General features: G+C 40.1%; 1 protein-coding gene across 1 annotated transcript; it reads right to left on the bottom strand.

The window, feature by feature from the left end:
* Positions 1-618: 618 nt before the first annotated feature.
* On the bottom strand, positions 619-11,218 carry LOC146383442 (uncharacterized). Its single transcript, XM_084934686.1, has 5 exons — positions 10,562-11,218; positions 9,495-9,642; positions 9,317-9,397; positions 9,173-9,232; positions 619-8,271 (listed from the first exon to the last, which is right to left on the bottom strand). The coding sequence occupies exons 1-5, from the start codon at positions 10,778-10,780 to the stop codon at positions 6,995-6,997; spliced, it is 1,785 nt and encodes a 594-aa protein (XP_084790812.1). The 5' UTR covers positions 10,781-11,218; the 3' UTR covers positions 619-6,994.
* Positions 11,219-11,700: the final 482 nt, after the last annotated feature.

Below are 11,700 nucleotides of genomic sequence, written 5' to 3' on the forward strand. Positions count from 1 at the left end.
TTGTTTATGTATCCAGTCAATCACTTACTCAACCCTTCATCCATGACTGAGTTTTTAAATTAAGCTCAACCAAAGAAACCACCTTTTCTCTCTTCTTATCTGTAGATGGGTCCCTCCAAAATGCTGCTCTGATAGTGAAGGTATGATAACCTGCTACTAAATCTGGACCTTGGATCAAATGATCGGGAGGAAAGAACCTCTCCCTGCATGCTGATGGCCTGTTCTGTCCCAACAGTTCATCACTCTGAAGTCAGTGACACACCCACATGGCTTCAGCTAACTGTCAGGGTAGTGACCCCTGAAACCGCCTACCATTAATCACAGTTAGACAGCACATAGGGAGCCACAGTGGGCAAGAAATGAAGGTTGCTGGAGGTCAATCTAGCAGACAGCATCATTTCAAATTATCGGTTATTGCTGTATATTGGACTGTATATAAAAGATGAACATAGACCCTGAGTCTAAACCAAGATGACAGTCTAGAAGTGCCTGAAACCTGCATTATTTCTCCTGACCAGCTGGAGCAGAAAGAAACAAAAACAAAAGATAACAGTTATAGAAAGTTAGCCTACTTATTGTTTAATTTATCTCTTCAGTAAAAATTGTGCTAGTAAGTTTATGGTCTCTGTCACTAGTTTTAAATCACTTGCACATTGCTACTGACAAACCTTATCTTTTGGCTAAAAGATAAGGTTATTTACAGTGGTATTTACAAGTCTTACCAAATCAAATACACAGCTAGGCATGTAAGTAAACATTTTAAATTACTTTAATTAATGCAACCGCTTAGAAAACAGCAGTTCCCCAAATGGCCACTTGAGGCCGACTACAAAACTGAGTGAATTTCCACTGACTCCCATGTTAAAATGCACAACTTTACAGTATAAATAAACAATTAATTTTCTATTCATGACAACTGGGTATATTTTTACTATAACTTGTATGACTGTTCATGGCCCAAAAGGCCCAGAACCTGGTTACTGACTGAGTAGTCGGCATGGAAGATGCTGACTTCTCTCCAAACATTTGCCATTTACTTTCTGAGTTCCGGTGAAATCTGAAGCAGTCCGATGCAAACTGGAAATGGAGCATATTTTCCTTCAAGGTAAAAGCTTTGGGTTTTTTAAAGGTGTTGGTTTTGGTAGTAGCTAGGTGGTTAGTTGGCGAGTGTTCAGGGAGGAGTTGGCATCTCCATGCAAACTACAGGTGACCAGACAATCTGCTAGTGACTGAAGCAATCACACATTTGTAATGTCACTTTTGTTTCACCCACTAACAGCCAGAAACAACTCACCAACTGGCCACACAATACAGATTTTTCCCTAGTAACTTGGTAACCAAACTAGCTAGTCAGTGCTAGTCTTGACTAATAACTGACCAGGTCAACCACCTCATCTAAATTGTGTTTAATGGTGAATAAATCCAATCTTGCCACTTGTCACTGTAGGTGACGCTGTTTTTGCAGTATGCTTTGAAATGTCTTAGACACACTTACAGTTTTACATTAATACAATAAGAATAATGGCTTAATCATTTAATCCAGGGATTTCTAACTAATTTTACAGTTTAATTGCACATTTAATCCCTGATATATCTTAATACAAGAAAAAGAAGTTGAGCTTTAATAGTACAATCTCAGTTTTTCTACATAATAAAGAAATGTTGCTGTTGTCACAATCTGGGAGGCAGATCGTCTGGAGCAGGAGGATATGGACCCAAACGCAAGCACGGACAACAGCGTAGCTGTGAGAAAGTTTATTAACAATGAAAGGCAAAATATAAACCAAAGCAGAGCATTGCAGGGAACTACGCTAACAAAAACCTAAACTGGGAACAGCTACAAAATAATAATGAAAGGAACAAAAACCTGCAACGAGAAACCTGAAATATGAAAACCTGAGACGTGGAACATGGAGAAACACACAACAGAAATACAGGGGTAGACACGCAGACGAACCAGCCACTAACAGAGGGAAACGCAAGGCTTAAATACACGAGGGACGAGGGAATGAGACACAGAAGGGGAACACAGCTGGGAGAAGACCTAACGAGACAGGGGGAGCGAAGCTAGAAACACTGACATAACCCTTCAAGATAAAACAGGAAACAATTCACAACGACGCAGAATAAGAAACACGGACTTTACACAGAGGGAACACACGGGCAGAGAAGACTAAGCACAGAACTAAACCTAAACTAAACATGAGGGCATAAGAACAACACCTAAGAACTAAACCCTAAAACAGAATAAACTGAAACATAGAATTCTAATAATAATCAACAAGGCACAACAGTCAGAATATAATACAAAATACAAAATTAAACCAAAACACGAGAACTCAAAATACTGGGTCAAAATGACCCAGAACCGTGACAGCTGTAGTAAATAAAAGTGTAAAAGTACGAAAAAAGTTCTGGAAGCTTTTTTTTACCAAACTGTCGTATATTATAAAGCACAAAGTTCTTGTTATTCACATTGGGGTTTTTTTTTTCCTTTTTTAACTTTTTTTTTTTTAAACTGTGGACCTATTATGTGGAAAAAACCCCACAAAAAACTAAATTTATATAGTTATAGTGAAAAAACAGAACCTTTCAGTAGTATAAGTGATATATTTTTGGTAGTCAAAGAATTTGACACATTTATTTGAAGCAATGCCACTAACCCAAAAACAAATGTGTTCATACATTTTGTTGTCAGCATAAAAACACTGATTACAGCCACTGTTTAACATTAAATCCAGCACATGAAATTTATCCTAAAAGATTAAAATGTGCGGCAGAAACAGCAAAGTAATACTTTAAAATTAGTAACTATTGGATAGTTAGCTAGGCGTGTTTTAACTAAAACACTTTTTTGAGCATATGAATGAATTCCTTTACATTTAACTTTACTAAATGTGCTGAATCAAAAGTACTACTGCCATAGTCACCACTGTCCAGCAGCTGTCAGACAGTAGTTGGTCTTTAATATATATAATATCCATAACTTACATACGTATATATATATTTTTTTTTTGCATAATCAATATTCAGTTGTTCAGATAATAAACTAAATGAGGAACACTGTGTGTCTTACATTTCCTTTAAACACACGTCCTGCTAAGAGAACTTCACCTCTGAGCCAGTGGGAGTTTAATCTCTGTGAAAACACTGAATTCTTAGCCGCATTAAGCAGAGCTCTCAGAAAGGTTAGACTAAATGCAATAAACTGGTATTAGAAGCGTGTGACCCGCTTAGTGCAGGACTCACACAGGGAAATACTCAGCGCTGTTCCAGCCACGAGAAACCAGAATTCTGCACTGTTTTTCATGTTTTCAAGAAATCAAGTTTCTTCTGGCAGCAACCTTTCAGACTTTGTTTAATCTTCAATTGACCTAAAAAGAAAAAGTTTTGAATTTCTGTGTTTTTGCCTTTACCTTAAAATATTTGAAAGGAAAGACATAAACAAAAGTGATAAACGTTAAAATAGCTGCAAGAAGAAAACAAAGATAATAACCAACTAGAAAGTCCCAAGTTCTTTAACTCAAACACAGATTTTACAGCTGGACAGGTTTCATAGATTTCTAATAGATCCATTGCCAAGGTAAAGCTGCTAAAGGTCACTGTGTATGTTAGAGACTATCAACAGATAATCATACAGTCTCTGAAGGAGCATCATGTTGCACCTTAGTGGAGCTGAATGTTACTGCTGTAGCTTCTTGTGTTGAGCCTCTACCTCCATCTAGTGGATGACATAACAGAGCACAGTGACTCACTTTAATAGGTCTGGATTCAGTGACACTCATTGAAATATTTCTAAACAACATAATTACTTTTCTTAGCTCCGTGTAATCAGCAATGATCATAAAAATATTAAATATGAAGATGTAAATATTAGGGAAGGTCACACATTTACATTATTTTTCAATGTATTTCTTCAAAAATGCATCTATAAATACCCAAATATGTGGCTTGAGGAATTTTGTCACTGTTAGATTGTATTATATGATGATTTTTTTTTAGCCATTATAGAGATTCACACTTGAAGATTAAACAAAAAGGGGAATATTTAAATTGTTCGTAACCGAGCTAGCTATACTAGTAACCTAGTGAAGTGCAGTTGATTCTCTTTTCCTATATCTTCATTAATCCTCCTTCATGGCTTCCTTTGACCTTATGACATTTTCCATTCAGATGAAGGTAAAGAGTCCACATTATGTGGATTATCCAACAGCAGTCTGAGTCTGTGCATTATGAATCCAGGTTGCTGGAGTTAGCAAATAACTTCAGCACTTTGACCTCTTGTAGATAAGTATGCTCACTTCTTGCTCCAAAAACAAAAAAGTGGTTCCGATGTATCTTTTATACAGTCTATGGCTTAAGCATCATACGTATTTAACTTCATCTCCACCAGGAAGCCATCCTCTTCATCCAAAGCTATGCTGCTCTGGACCACCTGCAGTATGTTTGCCACCTTCACAAGACCTAAAGAAGCTTCAACTCTTCTTTGAAGCCTTTCCACATGGTTTAGGAGTGTTTATGGGAATTTCTGACTGTTCTTCTAGAAGTGCATTTATGAGGTCAGACATTGGTGCTGGACAGAAGACCTGGCTCGCAGTCTCCACTGTAACTCATCCCAAAGGTGTTCAAAGGTGTCAGCTTGTCAAGGCCAGTCAAGTTCTTCCCCACCAAACTCGCTCATCTATGTCTTTATGGACCTCGCTTTGTGCATCGATCTGTAGTCATGGTAGAGGAGGAAGGGGCCATCCCCAGACTGTTCCAGAAAGTTAGGAAAATTTAATTGTCTAAAATGAGTTGGAGGTAAGGGGCCGAGCCCAACTCCTGAAAAACAACCTCGCAACATAATCACCCCTCCACCAAACTTTACACTTGGCACAATGCAGTAAGACAAGTACGGTCTCCTGGCAACAACCGAACCCAGACTTGTCCATCAGATTGTCAGATGGAGAAGCGTGATTTGTTACTCCAAAGAACACATCTCCATTGCCCTACAGTCCAGTGGCAGCGTGGTTTACTCCACTGCAACCACTTTATCCAACGCTTTGCATTTGGTTTTCGTGATGTAACGCTTGGATCACTTCCACTTTGTTATAATACCACTAACAGTGGACTGTGAGGAAAATTTCACAACAGCACAAAAAACTGAAACTAAAAAACTGAAGTGTAACTATTATTGAGTTAAAAGCCACCAAATGTCAAGACTCCCCCCTCAGGCTTGTGTATCTTCCTGATAGTTTTTTTTATAAGGTTTCAGGCACAATGAAGAAGTGCTAATTAGCTTCAGTTATCTGCTTTCTTTATTTTCCCCATTTTCCCTATTTACTTCCTCCTTTGTTTAATGACAAAGGAAATTACCAACATGTAAGTAATTCGTGTAATTCCAGTAAAACCGATCGAGTGAAAAAAATATATTAAACTGAGAGCGAGCTCTGCTTTAAAAGGAAACTTAGAGTCAGCAGCTGCTAATGAAGACGTACCACTGGTTAAAAAATGTTTAACTTTGAAGAAGTTAATTTGAACAAAGTGGGTACTTTAATGATTCTCTGTAGGCAGACAGAATTCAAATTACTTCATTTGTGAATATAAGCTTTCATTTAATTATACAGTAAAAGTATTTTCACCAAAATCGTCATGCCCAAGTTTAAGAGTTAACTTTAACCCCACCAACCTTTGTTAGGTTCTCTAACACAGTCCTTCTGATGAAGCATCTGTGTCGGCAATCAGTGATGAAACTTGGACTTGATCTCACATTTACCTGCTCTCTTCTGTTTGGGTTGTTTGCCACTTCGATACCGTCAAACTCTCCTCATTCTCACTTTTATCGTTACTACTCTGATCAGGTGACCTTTGTGCCAACTGTCTCTGAGCTGCTCAGTCATTGCAATTCTTTCCTTCGTCCTTTTCTGAACATCATCTCAACTTTTTCGAAATGTTGGCCTTACTGAAATGCAACTGCAGCAACCAAAGACCTCAACCAAAGAAAGATTATGTGTATTAAATGACAGAGACCTCTGGACAACTGTAAAATCTCATTTGTCTCCATTTTTATTATTCAAGCTAGAAGTGTCAGATACTGAGATATTTAAAATCTGAAAACATTGAATAATTTAAACCTGAAAAATAATCATATTATCATATCTGAAACCATCTCTGAGCTGCTGCACTTACACAGCCCTTGCTAGTTGCTCTCATCAGCTCATCAACTCTCTCCTGGATATACCGAGGACGGAGCGGAGGCTCAGAGGGGGCAGGGTTCTGGCCGTAGTGGCACCTAAATTGTGTAATTCATTGCCGTTTCACATTAGACAGGCCTCAGTTGATATTGCTGATATCTCAAACAGCCCATAAGTTTCTGCATTACCTTTGCTCACACATGGAGATGGCCTCGCTGCCAACAAAACACCTCCTCCATCAGCCTTAGTCAATCAGACAGGTGCAGTTAGGGCTCACTCACCCAGTTTCTGTTACACCCCACCCCAAATCTCCACACTTGAAAACACTACAATATATAAAAATGAAGGAGAGCATTTTATTTTTCACATTTTCTATAAATATCTACAAATTATATTGATATTAAAGTCTTTGGTAAACATTTTTTAATACTCATTTAGAGTCTAAAAGATTAATACAGCTGCCATAACATCACCTGTTGGTTAGTGGAGTTGTGCTACGAAATCTGAATGTTTTCACATCAACGACTCAGTGCTTTAAAACTGGAAGTCAGGACTGAGGGGTGAATCTACCTGTGAAGCTTCACCTTAATTGGTTAATTACTTGGGACTGACAAAGAACATGTCCTAGATTATCATCCTTTCTGACTCTAATAATGACCTCAGTTAACAGAAGTAGGTTCATGCTTTATTCAGTATGACCTGAAACTATTAAACTCCTATTAAACTGGATGGCTTCCTACAACCAGAGGAGTCGCCCCCTGCTGGCCATTAGAAAGAGTTTAAACCAATAACGAGCACAAGAAGTGACCTCACAGAGTGTTTTAGATTTTCACTGCAGTTTTTCCAGTCTGCCCCTGTCCTGCCTCCTGCAGGTGAACCTTCTGATGGGTCCTGAACACGCTGTTGGTTATGAAAGTTTTCCCACAGACGACGCAGTGATATGGCCGTTCTCCCGCGTGCACCTGCCTGTGCAGCTTCAGGCTGTAGAGCTGCGTGAACTTCCTGCCACAGATGCTGCAGCTGTGCATCTTTTCCTCTGAGTGCGTCATCATGTGCATCTTCAGATTGCTTGGGTTGCTGAATCTCTTGTCGCACTGATCGCAGGCGTACGGCCTTTCCCCCGTATGCACGCTCGTGTGATACTTGAGATTGACCATGCAGCGGAATTTCTTGCCACACACGTTGCAGACGGGCTTCTCTCCTGGTTTCTTGCCCGTGTGGATCCTCATGTGGTTCTGAAGCGCACTGGCGTGTCCACAGCGTTTGCCACAGGTCTCGCAGACGTATGGCCTCTCGCCCGTGTGGGTCAGCATGTGATGCTTCAGGGCGCTCCTGTGACTGCATCCTTTGCCACAGACCTCGCAGGTGAAAAGCTTTTCTCCGGTGTTTTTGCTCGTGTCACTGAAACCGAGGCTGAGCACCTCGCAGTTTTCCTTTTGTGTGTGGGTAACTCGGTGAGCGCCCAAAGATGCGGACGAGAAGAAGGTCTTGCCGCACATTTCGCAGACGAAATCTCTGTTTCCTGAATGAAGATTCTCATGATCGTCCAAGCTCTGCCTGCACTCGAAGGTCTCTGGGCAAAGTGAGCAAACAAATGTCTTCTTCAACGCGCAACAAATGTGTCGCTGAAACGCCTGTTTCCCCGTGAACTGCTCCTCGCACAGCGAGCACGTGTGGGTGATCGGTTTGTTTAGCTTGTGCTGACGCAAGTGCCTGTGGAAGGTCGATTTGTACGCAAATTCCGTCCCGCACTTGGAGCATTTGTAAAGCTTCTCCCCGGTGTGTTTTCTCGAATGTGCAATGAGCCCGCAGAGTCCGGCAAAGCGTTTGCCGCACTCAGAGCAAAGGTGAGGCTTGGAGTGAGTCAGGCAGTGTCTGTTCATCAAGCACTTCAGAGCAAATGCTTTGCCACACGTAGGACATGTGAAGTCCTTGGTGGGCTGCTTCCTTCCGATTTTCACAGCAGTGCATTCATGTTCAGCGTCTTTTTGGACGCCATTTTCCTCAATGACACTGGAGGCTGGTTCAGGATCTGCTATTGTGACTTCAGGTTCAGAGAGGATTTCAGAGCTATTTTCCTCATGTGATGCTGGATCAGCTGAAACAAAAACAACACTAGAACTAACAGGAGAGTAACACCAACCTATCCATTTAATGCCACACTGCAAACATGCTACTTTAGTAATACTGCTGTTATAAAAAGTCAAACTCCTAAACAGAGGATCCCACTGTGTTTAAATGTATAACTTGATTCATTTATCTGGACACTGCAGCTAGTTTTGCTATTACAGTTGTGTGCTACACATATGTTAGATTGCAGTTACATCATGATTATGTGCTTAAAGTTCTGATAATGCTTGCATTTTTATAACGTAAATATTGGAAAAAATAAAGCCATAATTACTGCACAGTCCTGTTTTCAGGGACTCAAATACAAAGCCATAATTCAGTCAGTTGTTTTACAGTCAAGCATGAGCAGTTCTTCATTAAAGCTTCATAAATAAAGAAGGTAAAAGAAAGCATGAATATCAAAAATCATACGCCAGATTCAGCTGAGCACAGCAAAACTAACTGGATACTGCTTCACAAAGCAGATGGAAAATAGCCCAAAACATCGTGAGAACAAGACGGAACCTATTGAAATGTAAAGATGTGGAATATTTTGCAGTGGCTAAGTGGATCAACCTGCTCTGAGCCCAGTGGCTTTTTCCACTTGCTGAAAACTAAAGAGCAGAAAAAAACACCAACGACTGACACCTGAAGACTGCTCAAGTAGAGGCCTCACAAAGGAGGAAACTCATTATCTGATGATGTCCGAGGGCTCCAGATTTCAGGATTGTCCACAAAATATTAAAAATGTGCATTTTTAAAATTATTTTATATTTACAAAAAAAATAAAAAATAAAATTATTTTATATTCTTTTCATTTTATTTGAGCCCTAAAATAGTAAAGAGTGTATAAAAACAGCTGCAGTAACTTGTAAAGAAAACATAGTTACCAGGTTCTGGCACAGATTCTGGGTCAGCTTCTTCTGTTGACTGTTCGATCTGTTCCTCCTCTGAAAACACACAAAAAATTCCAAACTGTTTTCAAAATTTAATTTAAAAAAAAGTGTTTTTTTTATTGGTTACTGGCTGAATACCTCTACAGTATAAGTGATCACTCATCTGTCTTGTTGCTGGTTGCGATCCTTGCATGTTATTTCTCTTTCTGGACACAGATTCTGTTTTTACACAACAAAAGTTAAAAGCCTAGTTTAATATACAAAGAAATCCCAGAGTGAGAACATTGAAAGCCTCATAAACCATCAGCTTATTTACTTTTTCTGCCCCCAGTATCGATCTGCCATGCTCTGGGTTTCTCTGCAGCAGGTGCATCTCTGGCGTCACTCATGGACACACTGAAAATTAAGGAGATTTTCTCCACAGCAACTTCAGCCCACTTTTTCATCAGGGAAGCAAACTGGTTCTGTACAATCACAGGAAAGACAGAATGATATTGCAAATATATAGTCAGCCAATCACATAACAGTATTGCATTAAAGTTAGGAATTTAGATATGATGAATACGATCTGCTGAAGTTCAAACAGATCAGCAGAATTAGGAAGAAAGGTGATTTAAGCAAAGCTGCAAGGTTGTTGGTGCCACACAGGCTGGCCTGAGTACTTAAGAAAATGCTGATCTACTGGGGTTTTGCACATGATTATCTCTAGGAGGATGGGCAGGATAGGTAACCGTTGCTCAAATAACCACTTTTTACAACTAATGTGTGCAGAAGAGCATCTCTGAGCATGAGTTCACTGTACTCAAATGGCCTCAACAGTCACCACCTCTCAATCCAATCGAGAACCTTTGGAAGGTGGTGGAATGGGAGACATGCGAGTCTCCCATTCCACCACCTTCCAAAGGTTGTGCCATCATGATGTGCCATCATGTTACCACGGACCAAAAACTCTAAGGGATTTTTCCAGCAACTTCATGAAGCTATGAGATGAGGAATTAAGATATTTCTACAGGGAAAATGGGTTACAACCCACTATTAGTAAGCTGTAACTAATAAATTGTCCAGGGAGTGAACATGAGCTTGTAGTTCGTTGTAGTTTAACAAAATGTGCGGCAAAGTTTCATTCATTCATCTGCCCTGACAGGCTGAACGAGCTAACTTATGATTAGCTTCTAAGCTGGGATTTCTGTTGGAGTGGTCGCCATGGAAACAAACGATTGGACTTTTGGGTGACGTAGTGCTCATTTGTGCCACTTATACGGTGTACATTTTAGGACACCGTACACCTAAGCTAAGAAGGGTAAGTGGAACTAGTGGAAAGTAAATTTATTGTCATCAGTGAGACCGCACACATTTCCCGTGCGCGCGTGACCGCGGGGTTACCGTGACATCCTCGTGAATGAGTTGCCCGCGTAGCGTCACCTCCCTCTCCTCATCCTCGCGCTTCACGGCGACTACGGAAGCCGCATTTGAGCGCTGCTGAGCGGCCACAACCGGAGCCGAGCTCCTCTCCAGAAGTCTCCCGAGCTCTGTCACGGCCGCCTCCACTAGAGTCTCCATCACAGACGACAACTGACTCTCAAATGTTTCCAGCCTGAACATGACTGACTGTGATTTTGTTTGTAGTACTCATAAAACCAGACATCCTCTGCTGCTGAAGTTCAGCAGCTCATGTTTGTTTCCTCTCTTTACTTCTTCGACTGATTTCCCAGAGACAGTAAATGCATTTCGCTGCTGCCCTCTATTGGCCACAAAGCGGTACTACTTCTTTACAGACTAGATTTTTGTGTTAAATTGGTCGAGCCTCTAAATACTAAGAAAAGGTGTTTCATTACCTCGTTTTGCAGAGGATATACTGGCTCGTGCTTTATAAAACGAACAAAATAACATCATCCCAATCCAAACAGACAAACAGCAAAACTGACAAAACAAGTAGGTCATGTGTCTTTACATTTCCCAGATTAGACCAGAATCCATAAGTCTATAAACCTAACACTATGCAGTTGTACAAAATCTGTTTATAAAGTTATATACAAAAATGAAAAACAACCTTAATTTTAAATGTGCTTACACAAGTACAAAGTGAAATTTTACATTTAATAGAATCTGGTCATAAAGGGCATAAACCATAAATGACTTTGCACTGTTTAAGACACCTTCCCCTGACTTAGCTGGGGACTGTTTCCAGAAAAGCCATGAAAAGATACAAGGTGTTTGTTTTTTCACCATTTGACCAAACCTTCCCACCAGACTAAGTGTGGTACACATTACAAATGTACCTCTGATGGGGAAATATTTTTTTAAATGTCATTTTCCCCTCCAAATCCAGGAAGTATAGACAAGAAATCAGATCTTCAAAAATGAAAAAAAAAATAGCCTTAATACTTTAAAACATGCTGTTTTATGGATGTTCGTGGCTTCATTTGTTGAGGTACTTCACAGGTCTTCCAACTGCAATTTCCGCTGTCATGAAGCAATCGGCAGGTCCTCCATCGCTCCATCATGACCTTCCAGCAGTTTTT

This window comes from Perissodus microlepis, chromosome 7 (genome assembly GCF_051167445.1).
Source record: "Perissodus microlepis isolate ML-2025 ecotype Zambia chromosome 7, ASM5116744v1, whole genome shotgun sequence".
Taxonomy (NCBI): Eukaryota; Metazoa; Chordata; class Actinopteri; order Cichliformes; family Cichlidae; genus Perissodus; species Perissodus microlepis.

Excerpts from the sequence above, each read along its gene's own strand:
- LOC146383442 (XM_084934686.1), bottom strand. The coding sequence starts at position 10,780 with ATGTTCAGGCTGGAAACATTTGAGAGTCAGTTGTCGTCTGTGATGGAG. Across the intron at positions 9,398-9,494 it reads CGATACTGGGGGCAGAAAAA|AATCTGTGTCCAGAAAGAGA; the intron begins GTAAATAAGCTG and ends GTGTAAAAACAG. Across the intron at positions 9,233-9,316 it reads TGATCACTTATACTGTAGAG|AGGAGGAACAGATCGAACAG; the intron begins GTATTCAGCCAG and ends GTGTGTTTTCAG.